This window comes from Lepidochelys kempii, chromosome 1 (assembly GCF_965140285.1).
Source record: "Lepidochelys kempii isolate rLepKem1 chromosome 1, rLepKem1.hap1, whole genome shotgun sequence".
NCBI lineage: Eukaryota > Metazoa > Chordata > Testudines > Cheloniidae > Lepidochelys > Lepidochelys kempii.
In genome coordinates, this window is record NC_136380.1 from 254,593,671 (window position 1) to 254,619,582 (window position 25,912).

The 25,912-nt window shown below is 42.9% G+C and overlaps 3 protein-coding genes across 9 annotated transcripts in view; 2 read left to right on the forward strand and 1 right to left on the reverse strand.

The window, feature by feature from the left end:
* The window catches only part of TMEM263 (transmembrane protein 263), a 33,023-nt gene extending 29,983 nt beyond the window's left edge, over positions 1 to 3,040 (forward strand). For both annotated transcript variants that reach the window (XM_073324511.2, XM_073324520.2), the window contains one exon: positions 1,210 to 3,040. In XM_073324511.2, the coding sequence (XP_073180612.1) occupies positions 1,210 to 1,496 (287 nt within the window). In that variant the 3' untranslated portion in view covers positions 1,497 to 3,040. The remainder of the gene's footprint in view (positions 1 to 1,209) is intronic.
* MTERF2 (mitochondrial transcription termination factor 2) lies at positions 721 to 24,094 on the reverse strand. 5 transcript variants are annotated; one of them, XR_012156224.2, is made up of 3 exons: positions 14,954 to 15,340; positions 7,164 to 7,226; positions 721 to 1,318 (listed from the first exon to the last, which is right to left on the reverse strand). XR_012156224.2 is itself a non-coding variant. In XM_073324484.2 (2 exons), exons 1-2 carry the CDS (start codon positions 23,228 to 23,230, stop codon positions 9,837 to 9,839), a joined length of 1,284 nt encoding a protein of 427 aa, XP_073180585.1. In that variant the 5' UTR covers positions 23,231 to 24,094; the 3' UTR covers positions 7,921 to 9,836. The 5 variants fall into 5 exon arrangements, 2 of the variants coding, with proteins under 2 accessions (XP_073180585.1, XP_073180565.1); XR_012156225.2 differs by lacking the exon at positions 7,164 to 7,226; XR_012156223.2 differs by lacking the exons at positions 7,164 to 7,226; positions 14,954 to 15,340 and adding an exon at positions 2,745 to 5,080.
* The window catches only part of CRY1 (cryptochrome circadian regulator 1), a 74,721-nt gene continuing 72,160 nt past the window's right edge, over positions 23,352 to 25,912 (forward strand). Inside the window, exon 1 of one of the 2 annotated variants that reach the window (XM_073324442.1) lies at positions 23,352 to 23,908. In XM_073324442.1, the coding sequence (XP_073180543.1) occupies positions 23,751 to 23,908 (158 nt within the window). In that variant the 5' untranslated portion in view covers positions 23,352 to 23,750. The remainder of the gene's footprint in view (positions 23,909 to 25,912) is intronic. The other variant, XM_073324433.1, reaches the window with a different exon arrangement.

Here is a 25,912-nt window from a genome sequence, read left to right on the forward strand (position 1 = left end):
TTGTTTGTACGGTGCCTTGTACTAGTGGTGCTGGGGGTGCTGCCACACCCCTGGTTTGAAGTAATAATAACAAACACCAAATACATGGTTTCCATCCTCAGCACCCCCACTATAAAGATTGTTCCAGCACCCCTGACTAGTACAATGGGGTCCTGGTCCATAACTGGGACTTCTAGGCGCTTCGATAATACTAACAAAAAATAATGCTCCCCAAAGCTTATAATTAAACTTTAAGCATAATGCCAGGAAGAAAAAACGAGGGAGGCATAGGGTGACATATAGCAAGATCTTTTGGTTTGAGTTTTTCCTGTGTATTTTAACTGGTGGGTTTTCTGTTGGAAGTCTTTAGTTGCATTTCTTAGTGCCTTTTGGGGTATGGGGTACTTCAGGGCACCTGTGCACTTTCCTAAAATGTCTTTAGGGATGTTGAATTCCCCCAAATGTAGAATAAGGGCCCAGTGTAGGCAAACTGGATGTGTGTGCATGGTGATAGGGAGGAGGTGGGTGGAGCAAAGAACCGGCCTGAACTTCTATTCTTCTCATCCTCCTCCCTCCCTTCCTTCCTTCCACCACCCAAACAAAACAAAATTAGGGAGGAAAAAGAAACAAAACAGCTTACTCCCCCCTCCCCCCCCCCAAGCTGGGATATCCTCCCCGCAACCACTTCCCAACATAACCTTAGTTCAGCTTCCCTTAGGCCCAGTAGATACCATGCTCTGGTTCTGAATAGAAATTCTGTCACTTGGGGAGACAGCCCTACTGCAAAAAATTGAATTTTACAGTAGCCAAAGCCCAGCAGAGGTGTACATGTAGGCAATGAGGTCTTCAGGCGCTGAGGTGGAACTGACATTTGGGGTAGGGATTTGGGAAGGGAAAGAGACGGGGATTAGCCAAAGGATTCTATGGGGACCCTCAATTTGGGTACCCGTTGATCTAAACTTGGAAGACTCACTGTCCGATAATCCGTGTTGTGAAAAAATGGCATCAAGGCACCCTTAGGCTTTGCTCCATTTATCTCGCCTTTCAATAAGAACCAACCCTGGGAACACTGGCACTTTCCAGGCAGGCAGCCAAAAAGAGTGCATGTAAGATACGCATCTTACAATATGTCATGTCATTAAAAGGAGCAATACTTATGAATAAACTGTGTTCTTTTAAAATGCTTAATCACAACATTACTGACTCAAATGTTTACACTTTGTCCTTCAGGTTCATTGAAAGATCATCCACAGCAGCAGCCTGGCATGCTTTCTCGTGTGACTGGTGGAATCTTCAGTGTAACAAAGGGAGCTGTCGGTGCCACGATCGGTGGTGTAGCCTGGATTGGAGGAAAAAGTTTGGAAGTGACCAAAACAGCTGTTACAGCAGTGCCTTCTATGGGAGTGAGTCTGGTTAAAGGAAGCGTTTCTGCTGTGGCTGGGGGCTTTACAGCTGTAGGATCTGCTGTCACAAGTAAAGTACCTTTAACAGGGAAGAAAAAGGATAAGTCTGACTAAAGGACTGAGACCTAGTTGATTTCCGTAATACTATGTCAGTGGCATTGGAATCTGCTAAGATTTTGGACTACAACAAAGCCACATGTCTTAAACGCTTATCTTCTAAAGAGCTATGGGAAAACTTTTGCTTTCCTCTGAAGGGACAGAAGAAGCTGACAGCACAGTGTATGAAGGTTCATTTAAAACCTAGATTCATGCTTTATATCTGGTGAAATGTTACTAATTGTAGAACCAAGTACATGTATATGAAGGGATAATACATGTTCATTTACTGTAAATCTTTTGCAGTATAAGACTAAAATGTGAAAGCAAAAAATTAGTTGGCAGTCTTTGCAGTACTAGATGTATGATGTGCCAGCTACCATTCTTAGTGGTTTCTGCATCCTCTTGATAAGGAATCCTTGAACTATGTAAAGGCATCTTCTGATGTGCCTGATAATTTCATATATTTTTGCTTTTTGAAACTGTATTTTTATACAGATAATAAACTCTGTCAGTGCATTCTGTTAGTGATGGCTGGCAAGAGACAGAACTGGAGATGTTCAGAAGTGGGGATGGGGGGGGGGGGGGAAGTATGCTTAAAATGGATTGTGATGGAAGGCATTTTAAGTTTTATGTTTGCGGTATACTGATTTTAATGATTCATGCCTAATGGTTGAAAAACTATTTTTCGTTTAGTGAAGCTGTGTAAAGATTTTTTTTCTAATGGCCATCATTTCAACACAGTTCATAGAACAAACTTTAGACACTTTTTTTGATGTGTTGATATCTGAAACTTAGCCAGCTTTTACTAAAGACAATACTGCTAAATCTCAGGTGTATTTTAAAGGTATCACTCTGTCACCTGCAAATGAAAGCTTACTACTTGTGACTCTTTAGCTAGAAAACAATAGAAGGAAATGGCTTAGTTTCAATTAAGCCGAGGTTCATGATTCATATGGTAATGGATGGCAACGTAGTCATCTTGAGAGAAATTTCTTTGCTGTGAAGTTGGAAACCACTGAAGAGTGATCTAATTAAAGAAAAGCCGCTGTCTAACTGCATGCCATACCAGTTTAGTTTGTTGCTTTAACCATTCACCATCTCCTATAACCAAGATATAAAGATTTTTTGTCACTACATTTGTATCTCAAGTACACTCTTACTTAAAACACAGCACTGTACTATTTAAACAAATAAACAAGACTGACTATGTTTAAAGCAGGAGAAATGTCATCTCAATGAATTGCATAGGAACAGATTTCCAACCTTGATACTCCTTTGAATGGCTGCATTCTCATACATCTTCAAGGATGTGCATGGGCAGGATCTAAATGCATGACACAGGCTCAGTTATTCAAGATCTGCTGACTCTGCAGCTAAGAATAACCTTTTGGCAGCCTGTAAAAGATGGCAAAAATTTTATGTGACTATTCTGTATGCAGTATTTCCTCAAAACGTATGTCCCTGCAGAGAATTTCTAAACATGTGAGTTTACTTTTAAGTGGCTATAGTTGTACAAGGAAGATATAAATGTGTTTGTAGAAATTAAAGGTCAAAAGGTATCACTTGTCTAAAATTTTTATTCCTGTTTAACTGATGTTGGTATGGTAAACTATTCAATATAAATTAGTCAGCTAGTATGTCTGAACCATTGGTACTTCAGCTGTGATCTGAAGCAGCTTTCTTCATTAGACATCATTACTGTTTAAATATATATTTATCTGACAGTTTTCTAGTGACTCTGTAGAAGTGGAAATTAAATCTTAAAGTATGTATTTTTTTTTTTTTACGATTCCAACTAAAGGAATTATTTACTCATCTTGTTTGAGTAAAGCATCTTGCATTGCTAATCTGTCATATACCATTTTTGGGGATTGAAGAGGACCATGTAGTAAATGTAAGTTTATCATCAGAGTTCAGAGCCCTTAACACAGAGTTGTATGACAATCAACAATTCAAAGGTTCACAAATATTACTACAGTCACTGTTCAACAAAACCCTTACTAATAATCTTTATGGAAACTCTGGGGATTTTAGAGTGTTAAATTTAAAACACACACTCCTTTTTGATAAGCCATTTAAATGTTGTTTTTTTTAAATAAGACACTATGAAACTTGCAGAAAACTAAGTGTAGCCTGAGAAGTTTCTTGCTATAATCTATACAACTCTACCATCATCTTGTAGCATGTGTTATGAGCAAAATGTATTATTCAGTGATTCTGAATTCTTGTAACTAAATGCTTAAAAGTAGTATAGGGTTTCAGTTTAGAACTTGGTCTTATGCTGTCTGCATATTTTTATTTTCCACTTAATGTATGACTGACCCTTTTTTCAAAACTGTTCTAATTCTGTCCTGCTTGGAACTTGTGAAACATTAAATTGTTGCAGTTTGACTTCTTCTGACAGCTTCCTTTCTAGATGCGGGGAAGGTAAAACTACAGGGGAGATGATTCTACCTATGAGTTGAATAACTTGGTGGGATGGGATGTCTCCATATTACATTATTTCACCCAAAAGTGTCACTGATTTAAGAGTGCTTTAAAGACCCCACCCAAGACTGCAGCTCCATTGTGCTTTTAGCTGTATGTACAGATAGGATGCACCAAGGACTGTCCTACTGTTCAGACAAGAAAAATAGTGGAAGAACATATTCCTATTTTAACAGACGGGGGAACTGAAGCAGAGAGAGAAAATGAATTTCCCCAAGGTCCAATGAATACTAATGGCACAGGAAACTGAACGCTGATCTCCAGAGTCACAATCCAATGTCTTAATCCCAAGTCTCTGTCCCAAACAGTTTACAGTCAGGAAATAAGCTTGTCTCTGACTCTCCATGTGTGGAAAATTCTTGAGCTGTGAGACTGAGACTTTCTCAATTCCACGAGGGAGATGTCCATGGCAGCTAAAGCATGGACAGCTCTTTGTTGCTTTGTGGGCAGAGTTCTATACAGCTCTGTACCTCGTTCTGAAAAGATCTTACAGATGGAAAACTCTGATTTTAAGTTATTTGAGGGGAAGGGGGACAAGAATGAATGAGGGTTACAACAATATCATTAAGTGGTTCTCTATTCAGTTGTGCACATCCTGGTGGCGGCTCAGTTTTATGATGTGTTGGGGAAGTCAGAGGAGCAGTAGTTAAGATGGGAGTTCATTAGATCATGGTTAAGGTTTTAGCCGTTGGCACTGTGAGGGAAGGATCATATCCTCAAAACAGAATAAAGAGTAAAGGGGCAAGATTTGTACAGACTACTGGGAGGAATTTGAGAAGACTACCTGGCTGAGCCTGTGTGACTGGGAATCAGGTGGTGTTTTCAATTGTAACAGAGGAGAAAGAGGAAAATGTTGTAGGGAGGGGTGTTAGAGACAAGGTGGCTGATGTAATATCTTTTATTGGACCAACCTTCAGTAAGGAGGGAGGGATAGAAGTTTTACACTATATCAGAAGCTGGATTTCTTGTGGGAAACTTTTGGAAAAGTTGAAAACTCAACTCTAGAAGAAAACAGGCATAGGTGGTTTCTAGGACTACACATTTAGTAGTATTCAGAGTAACAGCCGTGTTAGTCTGTATTCACAAAAAGAAAAGGAGTACTTGTGGCACCTTAGAGACTAACCACTTTATTTGAGCATAAGCTTTCATGAGCTACAGCTCACTTCATCGGATGCATACTGTGGAAACTGCAGAAGACATTATATACACAGAGACCATGAAACAATACCTCCTCCCACCCCACTCTCCTGCTGGTAATAGCTTATCTAAAGTGATCACTCTCCTTACAATGAGTATGATGATCAAGTTGGGCCATTTCCAGCACAAATCCAGGTTTTCTCACCCCCCACCCCTTTTTCCAAAAACCACACCCACAAACTCACTCTCTTGCTGGTAATAGCTTATCCAAAGTGACCACTCTCCTTACAATGTGTATGAAAATCAAGGTGGGCCATTTCCAGCACAAATCCAGGTTGAGCCATTGTCTACAGCCAAGCTCTGTGATACAACCACATTTGCTCCAACCCCTCAGACAGAGACAAACACCTACAAGATCTCTATCAAGCATTCTTACAACTACAATACCCACCTGCGGAAGTGAAGAAACAGATTGATAGAGCCAGAAGACTTCCCAGAAGTCACCTACTACAGCACAGGCCGAACAAAGAAAATAACAGAACGCCACTAGCCGTCACCTTCAGCCCCCAACTAAAACCCCTCCAACGCATTATTAAGGATCTACAACCTATCCTGAAGGATGACCCAACACTCTCACAAATCTTGGGAGACAGGCCAGTCCTTGCCTACAGACAGCCCCCCAACCTGAAGCAAATACTCACCAACAACCACATACCACACAACAGAACCACTAACCCAGGAACTTATCCTTGCAACAAAGCCCGTTGCCAACTGTGCCCATGTATCTATTCAGGGGATACCATCACAGGGCCTAATAACATCAGCCACACTATCAGAGGCTCATTCACCTGCATATCCACCAATGTGATATATGCCATCATGTGCCAGCAATGCCCCTCTGCCATGTACATTGGTCAAACTGGACAGGTTCTATGTAAAAGAATAAATGGACACAAATCAGATGTCAAGAATTATAACGTTCATAAACCAGTCGGAGAACACTTCAATCTCTCTGGTCATGCAATTACAGACATGAAGGTTGCTATCTTAAAACAAAAAAAACTTCAAATCCAGACTCCAGCGAGAAACTGCTGAATTGGAATTCATTTGCAAATTGGATACTATTAATTTCGGCTTAAATAGAGACTGGGAGTGGCTAAGTCATTATGCAAAGTAGCCTATTTCCCCTTGTTTTTTCCTACCCCTCCTCCCCCGATGTTCTGGTTAAACTTAGATTTATGCTGGAAATGGCCCACCTTGATTATCATACACATTGTAAGGAGAGTGGTCAGTTTGGATGAGCTATTGCCAGCAGGAGAGTGAGTTTGGGGGGTGGAGGGGTGAGAAAACTTGGATTTGTGCTGGAAATGGCCCACCTTGATTATCATACTCATTGTAGGGACAGTGGTCACTTTGGATAAGCTATTACCAGCAGGAGAGTGCGGTAGGAGGAGGTATTGTTTCATGGTCTCTGTGTATATAATGTCTTCTGCAGTTTCCACAGTATGCATCCAATGAAGTGAGCTGTAGCTCACGAAAGCTTATGCTCAAATAAATTGGTTAGTCTCTAAGGTGCCACATTTAGTAGTATGTAGCTGTGTAGTAAACATTCGAATGTTTATGAACTTCTGTGACTTCTTACATGATCATTTTTACATCATCTGAATTTCTGGCTGAGTGAAGGAATGTTTCATTTGTGGACCAAACAGACCTTTGATCTGAAAACAGAAACAAACTGGAATGGGACTGGAGAGTAAATTTGGATAGCCCATTTAACAAAATTATTAAATTAATCCTGTGTAGCAAAACATAACTGTCAGCATGTTTGGCACTTGTTCAAAACACAGACAGTTCTTGCCTGCAGATCTTGCAGTCTGAAAAATGAAGACAAATGCGGAGAGATAAAAAATGGAAACCAATTTAAATTATTTTTATATTTGGGAAAGTGAAAGCATAATAGCACAATAGAGTAACATGGGTGGGCCTATTAAATGAGGTTTCAAGAAGGATAATGAGAATTATTACAGTAGTAATATTTTTTTTAGAGGTGATCCTTACTGAAGTAACAACAGACCAGTTTCATGCTGATTGAAGAGTGTACACAGCATTAAATTAACCAATCTGAAAGACAGAAACTCAAGTAAGTTACTAACGTACCCACATTTCTTAAATTTTTTTTGAAAGTACAATCTCCAGAGGCACCATCAAATGCTTTTTCAACAGCAAGAGACTTCAGTCATATTCAATTACCTCAAAAAATTCTCTCAAGTTAGCTGCACTATGTTTCTGAAGAATTAAATGAGCGCAGTATAGCAGGCTGAGCATAATGCGCTCAAGGCAACTGGAAAACACTCTTACATCAGTATATAAATAAGATATCAGCTACATCTTGATTTAACTTCCAGCAGGAAATTCCCTTCTTCCTCTGTCTCTGAGCCACCATTTTTATCAAAAGGTATAACTAACAGGCTGTCTATTTAGTGCTGCAATGGTTCAGTGTTACCTATTATATCCACCCTTTTGGATATCTGAAGTGTCTCCTTGTACCTGGGGGAAAATGCATAACAATCACAAAATTACAGTTTACTTAGCATAGAGGATGAATCCCCCTGTCCCTTGAGTACTGAAAGATAGGGACTATATCATAACACTGATTCGCTCCCAACATCCTCAAACCTCATTGACAGATCAGAAAAGGAAGGGTATATGTGCTGAGCGTGTTGTTTGCAAGGAAAAAAGTATTTATCTTAGTAAATAATCCAATACCAAGTTTCCTCAGCAGTTGTAAACCTCTAAGAAAATAAGAGGAAACAAAAAAAAAACCAGATTTATTGCCAACATGTCCTTAATTATATAGCGAATGTAGCAAGTGTTACAGTCAATTGTACTGTATTCATGTATCTGAAATGTATACTCATGACAAGCAAAATAATCATTCATGTGTTACTTCAAAGAGAACAGACCTGATCTTGTATTTCATGCACAACAAAAACTCCCATTGTAGTCAACAATTTTGGTTCATTGTTGAGCCCCAAGAATTTAGTAAGTTTTTCTTATGGAAATTTGATACCAAATCAATTTACAGTTTGATATTTTTGATCACACTTATTTGAATATGTTTGAGTTTCCAGACATTTTAAATATGGAACATGTCCCTTAGCAGTTGCTCACCTCACTGCTCTTTCATGCATTATCTCCTGCCTGCCAAGGAGGAATATATACAGACCACTTGCTCATGAAAGCTTGTGCAGAAACCCCTGACAACTTTAATTTGTCAAGTAACATTTAATGACTGTTTTTGTCATGTACCATTTCTTTCACACCCAGAAAGCCTAATGACTACCTACAGTAGCCACTATTAAAAGGTCAGCATTTCTCAATGGTTACCACATCATGGTATCTAAGATATCAGTTTTTCCATATGCCTAGGAAACAACAGCAGTGGCTGTTTGTATATCTTGTCCACTTTTAATGTTCATCAGTTTAAAAGCAAAGACTTGTGCCTGAGCCACAGCTACTGTAAAAGGCATAAGACCACACTCTTCCCCTCAGACTTCTTTGCCTCCTTCCCTCTGGAAGCACAGTCTTTACCTCAGCTAATTCCCTTTCTGATCCTGTTCTCTTTCTAGTCTAAGGAAGAGAAGGGGGAATTAGAGACAGAAGCCAAGGCCAAAAAAAAAAAAAGAGAGAGAGAGAGAGAGTTCCTGCAAGAGGAGCCAGCTTGAGGTTTCATAACCTCGAAAGAGACCCTCTAGAACCATTTTGTTATTTATTTGCATTATATGAGCACCCACAGTCCCCAACCAGATCAGGGCCTGTAATGGGGTGTACAAATCCCAGAATGAGCATAGATGGGGAGGGTTTTTCCTATTTATAAGCAAGCAGCTTGATCAGAACCCCAGGCAGCTGTCAATCATGGAAGCAGGCATCCACAGCTGCAACAAATAGAGGAAACAAGACAAAAAATGGAGAGTACAGAGAAGGAAAGGGAGGCAGAAAAGAATAGTATCAGGCTGTCTCTAAGAAAACAACCAAAAGACTGCAAATCCAAAATGTGAAGAGCTCATGGACTTAATTGGAGGTGAAGGTCCAGGAACTAACTGAAAGAAAACTAGGAAGGTCAGTCAGGAGAAGATGAGACCCCATGAGAGACCACACTAAGATGGTGACAGGGCCCTCTTATAGTAATGATTGTACATAAATATGGTAAATAGTCCTTGCACATCCTCTCAGTGGAGACTCTAGTTTTGTAATCTCCTTCCACCCCATCAGACTGCCAGCTTCAATTTGGGCTCAACCTCCAGTGGCCTCTTTGTTGCAGTGGCAGTTACCTAAAGGACTTTTTGAAAGCCTTTTACTTACCTGCTGCCTGATGAACAGTACTGAAAATTCATGCTGCTAACTTTTCTTGTTGGTTAGTATAATCGCTCTCGGCATTATCATAGACTGGTCAGTGCAACACCAACTGCTAAAAACCTAGGTAAGTTGGTGGCCAGTTTGATAGGGGAAACTTCTTTAAAAATTGTGTGGTTAGGATACAATCTAAAAACCTAGTCCTTATTGTTATCATTTACATGATATTGCTAATCTTTTATTATGGTCACTTTTTGTAATACAATTTTTAAAAGTACTAGTGAGCTATGAATTAAAGCCACAACTTCATGCAGCAGACTACAAATTGGCTAAGGTTAAGAAAGGATAAAGTTCCCTTTTTGAATAAAGACATTCAAATTAATCTAAAGGAGCAACAGGATTAAACATTGGTCTCTCTCTCTTTGCTTGTATCCTACAATAAGTGGCTTCAAAATCTCTCTTTGTTCCATTCAAATTTTCTAGATTTCCATTTTTTATATTGTATCCTAAAGCAGCTAACTTTTTAATTCTGTACTGCATAATTTGGGTTGTCAGCTCCAGCACCACTGGTGTCTCTTTAATCTGATCTACAGAAATTCCTTCCTTCAACAGTCCCTTGAGTCTTTCTTCCAGAATTGGAACAGAATTGTAGAGGAGAGCGGGGCATTTCAACACTAGCTCTTTTAATTCTTGATCATTGCACTTAAAAACATCTTTGGAAAAAAACATGCTCTTCTGCATAGTGTTAGGGCTAAGGTTAAAAATAAAACCTTTAAGCCTGGACAGCAGTTGCAGAACTTCAGAATCAGTGAAATCTTTCTTCTGGAGAAACTCCAAGTTCTCTTGAACTGCTGTGGAGGTATTTAACAAAATAAATGGGTTTTGACTCAATAATTTCAGAAGCCAGATCTTCATATTGGCATTAGAACCACCTAAATTTAGATACATTCTCTGTAATGTCTCTACTATATGTTTGTTTTTCTCAACAGGCTTGTAAAAAATATCGGGGGCACTTGTGAAGAACCTGGTGATTATATTATTCTTCAGTCCCAACTCTTGAAAGAACTGAACATTAGATTTCTGGTTCTCAAGATGTTCAACAGTAAAAAAAGACTCTGGAAACTGCTCTATTAATTTGACCAGTTGTTTTTCATTTTGGCATACTGATTGCCACAGATCTCTTTGAGAGTTTATCTCTGCTGGGGTACGGAGGATTGCCTCTGGGCAACGTTCCAAAATATTTGCTATGGCAGCCTTATCAGCTCCCATTTCTCGTAAAGTATGAGCAGTTTCTTTAACATAGGCTGCATCCTGAAAGAGGACCCACTCCTTTAGTCTCCGAATTTTTTTAATATCAACGGATAATCTGTAGAGATTCTCCACGGTTCTTTTGTTCTCCACTTTCGATTTTATATCAGTTATATAACTAGATTGCTGTAAAAAGCTTCCATCCTGTACTTTATTCCACAGGGACGAGAGAGTCACCACTGGTTTGCAGCGCTGAGATCTAGCCAACGAAAATGTAAACACGTGTGCTGCACTATTAGCGATTCCTCTCAACATTCTGGAGTGCTGCACTATATACAAAATGAATGTAAAAACAAAAAATAGAAAAATGTTAATTTCTGTCTTATATGGTATGTTCAAAAGATATTCATGTTCAAACCTGAGCTGCTATAAGAGACAATTACTTCTAAAAGGAACATTTTCACATACTTATATTCATTCTGAAGTGGAATGAAAGCTGGAATTTCCTACTAACATCCCAAAGGATGCTTCAATAGAACAATAAAACACCAAAATGCCATATATGGAACATGAGGCAGAATGCGAGTGTTCTGCCCCAAATACCACACAAGTTTAACTGTTCCCACATGGTTAGTATATCAATAGTCCCCAAAAGGGTGTTCATTAATAGGCTACTGGTGAATGCCTCTGATGTACTGCAAGATACTAGGCAGGATTCACCCAACCATGCAAAAAATGTATCATTAGCCAACTCATGGGCACTCGGGAGTGTCTTATTGCTATTAGAGTGTAGCTCTCCAGTTGGACATTTAAAGTATGGGATTCTATGCAATTTAGCCTTTTTTTCTTTCTTTTTTTTTTTTTAACTCAAGTTCCAATTAAAAGGACCAAATGAGAGGGAAAAGCTAAATGCCTTTCTCAAATACTTTGAATATATTTGTTTAATTTTTCCCAGACATCGTTTCTTTCAATGGCAGTATATATCCTAAAAGCCACTGAACTCACTTTTTATAATAAATGATAATTTGGACTAGTAGACAGCTTTCTTCTGACTAGTCAGGTAGGTTAAAAGTGGCTGAACTGCAGCTTGGCATTTTGGGGAGGGAGTTATTGTTATCACTCTTTCTCCTTCAAACAACTCCTTTTCTTCATCCCCACAGCTGCTTTATCTTTTTCTGTACTTAACTTCTACTGTCACCTGTTGAATATAATGAGCAAACGGATTTATGTGTAAAGGAGCTCCTATCTGTGCATCCTTTGGATTTGGTGCACAGATGTGACAGACCCAACCAGTCAATCAGAATGTGGTTTTGGATACTTAGTGTTCCCACCCACACTCTAACTGAAGTTAGGTTACCATTAATGCAGCTGCACATATTCTGAGATAACAGGAAGAACAGCAGTGTTTAAATACAAAAGGGCACTATCAGATAAATTTTAAAACTTCTTAAATTTCCACTTTTTATCAAAACCTTTTAGAAGCTAAAGGGGACAGTAAAAACTTGAAAAATCATATTTGTTTGAAAATTTTGTACCAATTATTGCTATAAGTAACACACCACTGATTACTATAGTTGAAAGTCAGCAAAAAAGATCAAATTCAGTTTGTGCACTTGCAAACTTTGTGTACTGTCAGTTTTACTGTATAGCAGTTTCTCCTCAGCTAAAAATACCCTTATAAAGATCAAAAAGAGAGCAGGAAAAATGTTAATTTTTCATGGACTTTAAGGAAGTGGTCCCCAAATTGTGGGGCATGCCCCCATTGGGGGGCACAGAGGAACGTTTGAGGGGGGTGCTGCAGGTTCTGGGCCAGCTCTCACAGGGGTGGGGAAGGAGTGCAGGCCAGCCTTGCTCCGCCCCCAGCCTTGGCCCCTGACCATGGCTCCCAGACCCAGCCTTGGTGCCACTCCCGGCCGCAAGCATGCCCCCCACTACTCCTGTCCATGCCTCTCCCCTTGCCCTCCCCCCATGCTACGGGCCCTCTCCCAGCTTCCGGGAGCAGGGATGTGGACCAGATTGGGGGGAGGGGGGGACAACTGTGAAACGTTTGGGGACCACTGCTCTAAGGACAGAAGAGACCATTATGATATTCTAGTAGACTAATCTCCCACCTACCACAGGACAAAGAACCCTCCCCAGTAATTTCTGCATCCGACTTTTGTTTGATATCTTTTTAGAAAGATATCCAGTATTTCTTTAAAGCCCTCAAATGATGGAGAATCCATCAAGTCCTAGGTAAATTATTCCAATGGTTAATTGTTCTCACTTAAAAATCTATCCCTTAGTTCTTGTCTGAATTTGTCTAGCTTAAACTTCTAACTATTAGCTTGTTATACCTTTTTTCTGATAGATTAAAAAGCCTTTAATACTTTAGAAATTTAGTTCTAATTCTTAAATAATTATATGCACATTTACCTTACATATAAGAGGACACTGATGTAAAACATTTTTACTAGTATGTTTCTTTGATGTTATTTCAAATTTTTGAAGCTGAATAAGATTTCTACCCATAATCCAGGTCTACTATGTGAACATGCTAAAGTCACAATCCAAGGTTTTTGATGTGATCACAAGAGTTTCATAATTTAAGGAAACCTTGTTTAGCAAGCTGAAGCACAGAACTGGGACTCAAGCAATCTTGGTCTGTTTCTAGGTCTGTCAAAGCCTTGCTGTGTAACTGTTGGCAAGTCACTCAACTTTCTGTGCTTTAGTTTCCCAATCTTGAAAAACTGGAATAATATTTCATGGGGTTTAAGACCTAAGGCCCTGATCTTGCAAAGTCTTATCCAAGTGCTTAACTTTTTGTACTGTGAGTAGTCCTACTGAATTCAATGGAGCTACTTGGTGTGTAAACTTAAGCATATATTGTAAGTACTTGCAGGATCAGGGCCTTAGTTAAACTGTGTGAAGCACTATAGCACCTTCAATCCACAGCTCTCATAGAAATGAAGTATTATTAAAAGTGCTTGGAGACTTTGGCAATGGGATCCATAAAAGTACTTACTGGTAAAATAGCCAAGCCCAACTTTTATTTTCCAACTTATAAATTGTCAAAGAAAGGCCTTAAAAGACTAGAATAGACTTCAGCACCATATTCACTTATAAATGCACTACCCATGAACACTTTTCCAATAACATCTAATAGATTTCTTAAGCAAAATTATAAAGCGTGAAATTTGGCCTAGTAAATGCTATCTGTGTTTATCTGAGGTCAGGCACATAAATCACAGGTTCTGTCAAAGGGACCCAGCCAACTTAAAATTTACACTTCTGTTTCAACATTTTACCTATAAAAAATTCCCCAGATTACTAAAGTGAAACAAACTAGATAGTTTTATTCTGTTGACACTACTTTGCCTGTAGTCAGTTTCTCTGTTGTTTAGTGAGGGTTACATAGAAACAAGAAAGAGAAAAACATTTTTAAAAAGTAGAAAAATGTGATTTGTTAACACCCAATACTTAGTATGGGTACTCAGGGCATGTGTAATACATGACATTAATTTGAACTTAAAAATCGATAGTGTCCTGCTAAAAGTGTGGAAAAGCTATGGTTGGATATTGAAATAATATTGCAAAGTCTGTAGATGAGAATACCATTATTTACAAGAGGCTTTGTAGGAAAACACTGTCTTCAAAATAACCAAGTTCTGGAATAATATTATGGAATAGTCGCTAACGCTCAGCTCAGACGCCTGCGCTTTGCTTTTTGAAATTTCCCCTTCAATATGCTCACATGTCTTCACCTAATTAGGAAAACAAACGCCCTTTACAGCCTCCCTCCGCCCCGCACTGTACCCAGGAAACGGGGGGCTCTCTCTAGCCTCAACTCTCAGGGGCAGCTCGAGAGAGGGATTCAGCGCGGGGTGACCCAGAAGAGCCGAGGATGGGCTAATAACTGGACCGCCGGCCGCTCGGGCGCGCTGCCAGTCCCGGGCTGGGCGCCGCGCGGGTAAAGGCGTGAGGAACAGGCCGTGACCCAGGATCCTGCGCCCGCTCCGGATGGGTGGGGGGCGGCCAGCCCCAGCGCCATGTTGGCAATGGGGGGTGTTGCGGACCCCACTGGATCCTGAGCCTGGAGGGGAAGGCGGCCGGGCCCCGCTGTGGTGCTCGCCGAGGGGAACGAGCCCTGCCTGAGCTCCCCAGTGGCGGGGTTGCCTCAGTCAGCGCGGGCCGCCCTGCTGCGGGAGCAGCCGCCCGTGCTCAGCCCCTCGGCTCCTGTGTCCCCTGCGGCCGGGACGGCTCCTCACCTCTCACGGCGGCTCTCCTGAGGGGCGACGCGTGGGAAGAGGGAAGGGAGAGAGCCCTTCCCCCCACTTCCTTTGTACCCGGTGGGAACGGCGCTGGCTGAGCTCAGGCGGCCTGTCCCATCCCTGTTGCCCGCGGGGAAGAGCGAGGAGGCGGCGGGCCCCGGCCCCGCAGGAGCAGCACAGCGTCCCCTGCTGGGAACTCCCCTGCCCCGCTGAGCTGCCACGGTGGGGCCTTTCGCCAGTGGCGCCCAGGATCTGGCCCTTAAAAATTAGCATGAAACTTGTAAATCGCCACGGGGATGTTTGCATAAAATGAATGCAATGAACCCAGGCCCCGGCAGGGTAGCCTGCGCCCGGGTAATTTAAGGATAGCTGGGGGAGGGGGACTAGGGTGTGTCTGAGTGAGGAGGGCAATAGTGAGGCACCTTTAGACTCCTCAGAAGTGCATTGCACAGATCACCGTAAAATAGCCAATGTTTTACTATGGGCTGTCCTAGGAGCAGTTGGTGGCTAAGGGCCAAATTCAGGGGAGAAGCTATCTTTACTTCTGTAGGATAAACCAGAGCTGAATCTGCTCCTACAATTTCAGCTTTGCTGGTTACCCCCATATAATATCCTGGCAACAGCTGCACCAGATTGTTGACCAAGACTGTGGAACACCCAAAAAAACCCACTCTTTATCCCCTGAGAATCCACCCTAGGTTTGACTGGGCCTTGTGCATGCTGGGATGGGTTTGGGGGAATTTAGACAAGTAGTATGTGGATAACCTGGCAGTGCAGGGATGGGCCTGACTTCTCTCACTTTCACCATTGTATATTGATGTAAATCCATTGGTTTTGATGGAGTTAGTCCTGTTTTCCATCAGTGCAAGGAGGAGGAGAATACTTTGAGTCAGTCAAGCTTACAGTTGTTAGGTACAGTTGTTAATAAATTAAGTCTCAGTGCTTTAATGTACCAATCTTGTGGTAACCTGGGACGCAGCATCCTAGACTAGATGTAAGTATGCTATAACTCATGCTTATATATCTTCTTCCTTAATTAGAGTAAGGATAAGCAAACAGACTCCAGCATCTTTCTCACTGAGAATCACTTATGTCCATATTTCTTCCATTTGATACAACTGTTTTGTTTCAGTTTTAAATAGAAATGTTCCAATTTAGGGCACTGAGGCATGTCTGAATTTAATAAAATTCCCAGACATGAAAATGGAATTAAGGTTTTAAATAAAGCAATATCCTTTATTTCAAAATATTAGAATGTGGTTATTAAACAAACGAACATTTGAAATTTAGGCTATTTAAAAGTAAAGTTCCAAAAATAAAAACCTCTACATGCATATCTCCAACCGGCACAGCACTAAATATAGCTCACAGTTCATACTCTGCTTCACCTACCACAAGAGCCTATTAAGGCCAATATCTCTTTCATAGTCTCCCAAAGAGAACAGAGATTCCCATCCCAATTTCCCTCTATGGTCAAGAGACCCCAATAAATCACATTTTATATAGGAATATAGGCCCAGATTAGATGTGGATGGACTCTAGTTTTAAACTGAGTTGGAATATTTCCATAGGCCCTAAGCATGTGACCAAAAAGAATGAGCTCATGAGAAAAAGTTGTTTTGTTAAGCTTGTTGTTACCCTTTGAAATATCAGTGTTATCTTATTTAAAGTTTGGGCTCCTTGCCTTGTCCTTCAGGCTTTGTGGATGTTATGGGCAGAGAGAAAGGAAAAAGAGAGGTGATTTGGGGCCTCTGTTCCTCATTTTTACCCTTTTCCTCTTCTTTGAGAACTTGATGTTAAGCCTATAAGGAAACAGTATTTGAAAGCCTTAAGGCCATTTATGCTTCTATTGAAGTCAATGGCAAAACTTCCATAGACTTCAATGGGAGTGAAACTTGCCCCACAAACTCTTTTTAAGCTGTGTGGATCAGTGGTAGCTTGTATAGCAACAAACACCATAGAGCTCTCTAATCATGATGGGGGCCTCTGGCTGCTGCTGTACCTTAAATATCAATAATATTTCATAAAGTTCAGGAGTTGGAGAGGGATAATATGGAAAAATCTGAGGTGTCTGTACCCCACACAAGCAATGAAACACTTAACAGGAGCCCATACCTCCCAACATTTCAAGTGGGTAAAGCTGGACACAGCTCCCTTTAGTTTTGGCCTCTCCACCCCTCCATAGATGGGCCAAACCTGAGTGGTGCTATGACTGTGGCTCCAGTACCTCTTGGTTTTCTTAAAGGAAGGAGCACAGGCTAATAGAGAGAAGGCTAGGGAAGAGAGCTAGGAGAAAGGTAGCTTTCCCTTTTGGGTTAAAGGCTGTGAGATGCTTGTGGAGGCCTCACTTGTTCTAGAATCAGAAGGTACTGAGCAAGAGTTAGCGAAGCCTAGGGCCAGAGGCAGGACCTCCTGAGCTAAAAGGAAACTTGAGGCAGTAAATCCCAAGAGGCTGTGATCACAAATCTTAAAATGCAGTTGGGTCTGAAGTTTGAGGGGCTGCATGGGGAGAGAGAAAAATGATCTCCTTCTGGGGAGTAGGGAAGTAGAGAGTAGAAAGACCTGTGGGGAACAGGAAGGCTTGGAGAGTGAGGAGGAAGTCCAGAGAGGGATGATACCTCGTATCCACAGGACTAGTGTAAACTTGTGTGGCTGACCCTGACACAAGGGTAGGAACTAGACCTCTGGGGAGAAGCCCTGGGAGATGCTGCTTGTTACAAAGGCCCCAGGAAGGGGCTAAGGAAAATGCCTCAAGAAAGGCTAATGGTAGGAAAGAGTCCAGGAAGGCAGTGATGAAGTGTCTGACAGAGCAGACATAGGGTATCTGGATTGGAACATAATGTAGATGGTGAGCATGGGTTCCCCACTATTAAGGAGAGGAGAGTGTGATGACCAGTGGGCCCCAAGTCAGAGGGCTGGAGAGACACAGTCTTGAGATTATTTGTTCCAGCGTCTGTTTGTTGGGCTTTCTGTTACTGCAGAAGGGATGTGACCTGACTAGAGGGCTATGTCATGAGAAGAGACCACTGAAGTAGACAGAGGCTGCTAGAAAGGATAGCTGCTATGCCACACCCAGCTGCAAAGGGGCATGCCAATAGTGAGCCCACCTTTCTACAATACACTATTACTCTATTTACAAAAATCTACTTCAGTGGAGAACAAATAATTAGGTGGTTTTTTTTTTTTAAAATAGTGTTCTGCTTCTAAGTAGTTAAGTAGGGACTTCTGGTCTGGGTTCATTCCTTATTGGGAGAGAAACAGGTGAATAGAGGCAGGATACTCTTGTGTAATTATTTTTATTTGTAATCAGCACACACTTCATGTTGTTGTCCATCCTTTAATGCAAAACTGCAAAAGCAGCAGAAAAAGTTAAAATTACTATGTGAAACTGTTTTCAGTACTCCACCAACAGCACCTGTGTGAGGAACACATGAATTGCTATTCTAAATCAGACCAGTGGTCCAGCTAATTCAATAGTTTGTTATGGACAATGGCCAACACCAGATGCTTCAGAGGAAGGTGCTAAAAGACCTGTAAGAGGCAGGGTAAATTTCCTCTTACGCAACCTATAATTATTGGTTGCCTTTAGTCCTGAAGCACGAGGGTTTATATCTCTTCCAAAATTCATGGCTTTTTATTTGGTACTTACTGCTGTATATTATGTTTTAGTAAATGTGTGTGGAAGTATAACATTGTATAAGGGGACATGCTGGATACATTGTATATGAGAGGGCATGCCAAAACATGTTACAAAGTATCTGAGGGAGCACAGGTAGGGACAGTTAGCTTTTGAATGGAGAAGCAATTAAGATAGAGCCAGCACATCTAAGAAGCAGGCATCAGAATGGAAGGTGTGAAGGGCAATTAGTTAAGTTAACTGGAAGCTGTTAAAGGAGATTGTTAAGGGTGGCAGGTAATTGAAGATACGTGACTGGTCTCAGGGATCTCGAAGGGTGGTGACTAAAATCTTTTTCTTCTTTTGTCTGTAACTTCTCTGTAACTTGTTCTCCAAAAAACTGTATAAATTAAAAGACACAAGCCCCACTCGGGGGGCTCACTTCTAAATGTATTAGCAGAGCAGCTTTGTTAATAAAACAGAGTGGTCTGATAAATTGTGAGTCTGAGTCAAACTTTGACATGTGTAATCACTGTTTTAAGTCTGCTAAACTCTTGGGCTCAATTATACTATTTAGTATTCAGTTCCAATCTGGAATCAGGGCCTGCAGCAGAGTCAGTCACTGGGCACCTAAAGAGTGCCACTGGCAGCATGCGAGCTGATTTTCAGTGGCACTCACGCTGCCCGGGTCCTGGCCACCGGTCCGGGGGGCTCTGCATTTTAATTTTAAATGAAGCTTCTTAAATGTTTTAAAAACCTTATTTACTTTACATACAACAATAGTTTAGTTATATATTACAGACTTATAGAAAGAGACCTTCTAAAAATGTTAAAATGTATTACTGGCACGTGAAACCTTAAATTAGAGTGAATAAATGAAGACTCGGCCCACCACTTCTGAAAGGTTGCCGACCCCTGCTGTAGCAGATTGCTTGATTCCCTACTAATCAGGTGGAGGAGCTAGAGTTGGCAGAATAGCTCTCTAGCCCAGCACCAGCAGTTTGGTGCCTGCTCAAAGCATTTGCCCACAGCTGCAATAGCTCTTGCTTGTACCCAGCCTTTCCTTTGCTTCTCTACTCCAGGTAACCCAGCTAGGAGCCTTGGCTCCAATTTCTCAATTTGGCTCTGACCTGGGTTTCTATTCCTGGCTGACTGACTCCTGTTCCAACCACTAGGCATGAATGCCTATGTCCTGGTCTCTGACTGTTCCACAGACTAACCTGCATTGTATGAAAATACTTCCTTTTATCAGTTTTCAATTTGCCATCTTCTAGTTTCTGGGATGCATTAACAGGAACATCATATGTAAGACATGAGAGCTAATTGTTCCTTTCTACTCTTCACTGATGAGGTCTCTACTGGAGTACTGTGTCCAGTTTTTGGTGAGACACTTCAAGAAAGATGTAGACAAAATATACGCAGTCTAGAGGAGAAAAACAAAAACGGTAAGTTTAGAAAACCTGACCTAGGAGCAAAAGTTCTTATAAAAAAAAAAAAAAAAAGTCATGCTTAGTCATGAGGAAAAGATTGAGGACAGGACCTGGTAAGTCTTCAAATATGTTAATGGCTGTTACAAGAAAGACTGTGAGCAATGTTCTCCATGTCAACTGAAGACAGGACAAGAAATGATCTGATTAAACTGCAGAAAGGGAGATTTAGGTTAATAGTAAGAAAACTCTAAGGGTAATTAAGCCCTGGAATAGGTGAAGGGAGGCTGTGGAATCCTCATCTTGGAGATTTTTAAGAACAGGGTAGACAAACACAGCCAGGGATGGTCTAGGTATACTTGGTCCTGCCCCAGTGTGGATGACTGGACTGAATGACCTCTTGAGGTCCCTTTCAGCCTTACGTCTCTATGATTCACTGAGTGTCCCCTTGTTCTTGTACAATGAAACATGCTGAACAAAAAATTCCCAGTATACCTTTATTTACCATTATTTTGTATATTATCATGTCCCTTCTTCGTTGTGTTTGAAAATCTTGAGCCAGATTGTATCACATGCAGTTCCCAACAGCTGCGCAAAGTCTGCATATCTTAACTACACTTAAAAAAAAAAAAGACAAAAATACATTCATCATTCTTTTGAAGAACATGCTTAGCTGTCACTCAGGATTACCAGGGGCTTGTACTAGTTATACATGTATCTCTCTAGTTTAAACAAAAGAGAAACATTTTAACCTGTTACATTAAAAAAGGACTTCCTATTGTGAGACAAGTGGGTCAATACCATGACACATTCAACTGCCTTAAATGCTAATTTACAAAGCTCTGCTTGTAGAGGATGCTTTTTAAAACATGACCTATTTCAATTAATGAATTCTCTTCATCTTTGGTTAGAATTTTATTCTGCTTAAGGTGAATGCATCCGATGAAGTGAGCTGTAGCTCATGAAAGCTTATGCTCAAATAAATTTGTTAGTCTCTAAGGTGCCACAAGTACTCCTTTTCTTTTTGCGAATACAGACTAACACGGCTGCTACTCTGAAACCTGTCATTCTGCTTAAGGTCTCCTTTATGTGTTCCTGCTCTCTTCGTAACAATGATGTCTGAGCTTATACTGCTCTTAAACATGAAAGCTCTTTTGAACAAGAAACAGCTAAAGTATGGAAAGTAATTACAAAAGTACAAATAAAAAATATATAAAGGCAAATTTGAGAAGTGTCTCAGATGGGTTAGGGGAAATCTTTCCTTGGTAATTAAAGGTGTATTTAAAGGAACACAAGTTTTTTTATTAAAGTTGATTATAAAATTAACTTCTTGGTATCTTTACTGGGTTGTTTTTGGTTTTTGGTTTTTCTTTCAGCAGATCATTCACTAGGAGCAATGAACCTGAATTAGGTCTAGTCTATACTAATAAATTAGATCGACATAGCTATGTTGCTCAGAGGTGTGAAATATTCACACTGAGTGCCCTAGTTAAGCTGACCTAGATCTGGCTAGGCTGAGGGAAGCTAGTCAGCTGTAGCACAGCCATGCCCACAGTTTTGCCTTTATTTCTAATTATTTCACTTTCTGGGTTATGTGCTAGCCCAGTGTAGCAGTGGGTGGATTACAAACCATGCAAAAGCAGCGAAGAGTCCTGTGGTACCTTATAGACTAACAGACATATTGGAGCATAAGCTTTCATGGGTGAATATGATGAAGTGGGTATTCACCCAAGAAAGCTTATGCTCCAATATGTCTGTTAGTCTATAAGGTGCCACAGGACTCTTTGCCGCTTTTACAGATCCAGACTAACACAGCTACCCCTCTGATACTTGAAACTGTGCAAATAAAAGGTGGTGTTTTATAGGGTGACCATATGTTCTGCTTTGGCTGGCAGTCCCTTTTTTAAGCCTGTCCCAGCCATCCCGACTTCTTTGGCAAAAGTGAGCATTTATCCCATTTGCTCTTGCCAACTTTTTTGAAAAAGTGCTGTGTAGTGCAGAGAAACAGTGGGCTGGCATCTCCCCTTGCCCCCCTGTGCAGGGGCGAACTGGGCTGGGGGGAATGAGGGGGAAAGGGTTCCACTGGGGTGGGGGGGGGGGTGAGACACAATTCTAGTGATAGCCTCAAGGGGGAGCCAGCAGGATTTGAGTGACCAGTGACAATGGGCAAGGTGGGGTGTAGTGCATTGGGAAATATGCACCCTGAGGGTGGGGGAGTCTTTGGGATTAAGGAAAAATAAAATCCTTTTAAATAGTACCATACACAATAGTACTTAGTATAATTCACACACACCCTGCTTCCAAAGAAAATGGGTTAATGGAGGGGCGCTGGAACAATGTGTATAGTTGGGATGCTGAGAGCCATTTAGCCAAACTATAAACCCCGTATATACTGGCAACTACTTCAAGCCAGGGCAGAATGGCAGTACCCCTAGTGCCAGCACCGCTTTCGTAACGGGGTGGCGGGAGGGGCAGAGGAAGGACGCTGATTGCTCGCTCTCTCTGGCTCTGCGGAAGAAGCAGTCCGGGGCACAGCTCTGCTAGGTATAAGCACCACCCTGAACGCCGGGGTGTAGGGCTGCTGGGCTCCTGCCTGTACCGCTCGGGCCACCAGCGCAAGCAGGAAAGGGGTCACGCGCGGTCCGGATGACGTAGGCGCTGGCAGGGGTAGGGGCATGGAACAGCGGGCCGCGCAGGAAGCAGGGCGCTGTCGCGTTCACGGCGTGCCTCGTGCCGCTCAGTTATGTAAGCGCCAGCCCGTGTCCCTGCGGGCGCGCCCCCTCTCCCCCCGCAACGACGTGGGCAGCGCGGTGGGATCCGGGCCCACGCGCGCCCGTGACCGCGCCTCCCGAGCGTCCCTCTGACGTACACAGGATTCTCTACATGACAGCCCATTTACCGCCCCCACTCCCCAGCGTGCACGCGCGCGGCGCGCCCTTCCGCCCCTCACTAGAATGTCCCCCAGCCCTAGCAGGCGAGCACGCGCACAAAGAGACGTTTCTGCCGCCAACTGAAGGCACGCGCTTGTCGCGCCCGCAGCCTCCTCGCAGCCCCGTGCTCATCCGGGCTTCTCCGCCCTCGCTACGAAAAAGGTGGGGGCTCGCAGTCCTGAAGGTGCCGCCCCCTACCCTCCTCAGTTCGGTTACCGGGCCGGGCAGACGGGCGGATTTGTTCACGGGAACGGGCTCGGTTGTTTGCCTTTAGCTCGACAGTTCCTGTCGGTTCTGTCATCGAGCCCCTCGGCCCGCGCGCCCCCCTTTCCCATCCGCGCAGGGTAGTAAACACACTTTAGGAACGTGAGGGCGGCTGGTCAGGTGGGGCGGTAGCAGCCAATAGGAAGGCAGGGGCGGGGCCTAACGATTTCCGTCAGCGGCTGAGTCCGGTGCAGTCACAGGGCAAGCGGCGAGGAAGCGACAGCCGCTTGGAGCGTGACGTCCCGCGCGCCGCTAACCGTCACCTGTGGCAGCGCGCGGCCTCTCGGAGTGGGCGCCAAGGCTTCGGGGTGATGTGTCCCCCTTAGGCGGCCGGTCCCGCTGTCGCCTCCGCGGGGGTCCTAGCGCCAACGGACGATCGCCAAGCCGAGGGAGCGACCCGGCAACAGCGTTACCGCTCCGTGTCACGCCCCCTGCCGCGGCGGGGCCGGGGTTCGCACCGCTTTAGGGCTGCGCGGGAGAGAAGAAGCCGAGGCCGGCATGAGCCGCGGCGGCTCTTCCTGAACCCGCCGCTCCGTGAGGGATCGCGCCCGCCGGCCATGGGGGTGAACGCCGTGCACTGGTTCCGCAAGGGGCTGCGGCTCCACGACAACCCGGCGCTGCGGGAGTGCATCCAGGGCGCCGACAGCGTGCGCTGCGTCTACATCCTCGACCCCTGGTTCGCGGGCTCCTCCAACGTGGGCATCAACCGGTGGCGGTGAGTGAGCGGGCCCGGCCCGGCATAGTCCTCGGGTTACATACGCGGTCACGGGTGCCGCCCGCCCTCGCTCTAATTGGCCCTGCCTCCCCGCGGCTCAGACAGCGGTGAGCCATCCCCAGCCTGCGCTACCGGCCTGCTGTGCCAGCCCCAGCAACGCCGCCCGCGCCCCGCCTCCGGACTGCTCCCAGCTGTGCTGTCACCCGGCTGCTGGGCGGCCCGCAGCCAAGACCCCGGGCTGAGCGGCCCGGAGCGGTAACGTTCACCGCCCAGAGTGCCAGGAGCTTTCCCCCTGCAAAACAAAATCTGCCCCTGCCCCAAATAACTGAGTCCCCGCAACCCTGGGAGCACTCATGCTAGCCCCTGGCTTTTAATTCACTGTGTTGTGTAATCATGACTCAAGGAAATCTAGATCTAGATGACTTGGGTAAAATACTGGTGGTTGCAGCCATGGTGACTTCCAGTAGAGGGATATTGCTGGTAGCAGTGACTGGAAACTTTAGGGAAAGAAACTAGTGTATGCAAGTCCAAAGAGCTTACCATCTAAATCATAGAAATGCAGGGCTGGCAGGGACCTCAAGAGGTCATCTAGTCCAGCCCCCTGTGCTGTAAACCTAGACCATCTCTGGAAGCAGGTGTTTGTCTAACCTGTTCTTAAAAACCTCCAGTGATGGGGATTTCACGACCTGCCTTGGAAGCCTATTTCAGAACATAGCTATCCTTATAGTTCGAAAGTTTTTCTTAATACGTAACCTAAATCTCCCTTGCTGAAGAGAGAGCTGATTATTGCTACCTTCAGTGGCCACAGAGATCAGTTGATCACCATCCATTTTATAACAGCCCTTAACCTTTTTGAGGACTGTCAGGACCCCATCAGTCTTTTTATTTTTTTTCCCCCTCAACACTAAACATGAACAGTTTTTTATAGCTATGAGGAAAAGAAAAGGTTTAGAAAAACGAATGTCACTTTTGTTCTGGGCTTTTCCCCATGTGTTCATTTGACTCCCGGACTTGGATGTCTTAGCTTCAGCTAAGGCCTCACTGGTGCTGAGTAGAGTGGACCAGTTACCTCCCGTAAAATCCTGAGCTGAGATTATTTTGAGACAAAAAATGCACTGATACCAGGTATTGAATTCATGAAAGAGCTTTTTAATATTTTTGACACTGCTTAACAGATTTATATGTAAATTCTCAGAAAATTCATTCAATCCTGAAAAGTATAAGTGATGTCATTTTCAGGAAGATGCAAGTTTAACCAACTTCATACCAAACAATGGCTACATCTTCACACTTGCCATAGCTCTCATCTGAGCTAGCATGCTAAAAATAGTAGTGTAGCACATTCAGATGAAAGCTAGTATGAATATAGGTATTTGACCTGGGAATCACACACCTAACTTGTAGTCAAAGAGGTTGAATCCTGCTTTGAGTTTTTCACTTTATTTTAACTATGGAGCTATGACAGATACCTGTATAATAAAGAGATGACCTAGCAAGAAAAGAAGTAAGGGAGAGGGTAGTGAGAATAGGTTATACATACAAAATGATGAGCTTACGTGAAACTTCAGTATTTGTCTGAAAGGTTTTTCTTTTCTAATAAACTGATAGTGTCTTGGAATTCATGTAGCATCATCCATCCAAAGATTACAAGCGCTTTGCTGAATGCTAATTTAGCCTCCACAGAACCGTAGCGTTGAGAAGTGTTAACTTCACTTTACAAATAATGAAACTGAGGTACAGAAAGATGAACTTATCCAAAGTTTATACAAGGAATGTATGGCAGAGTTAAGAGGAGAATGTGGATTTAGTAGGCTACCAGTTTAGAGTCTTCTCTACAAGACCTTCCTTTTATTTTATATAATTTTCTCTAAGGACATCAGAGTACTTCATGGACAAGCTAACTTCTTTAAATGTTTGGAAGTTGCCAACTTCTGCTCATGGTAGTCCTAATTATAGTCTTGAGAAGGTGGAAGTATTAGAGTACCCTTCCTATAATATTTCATT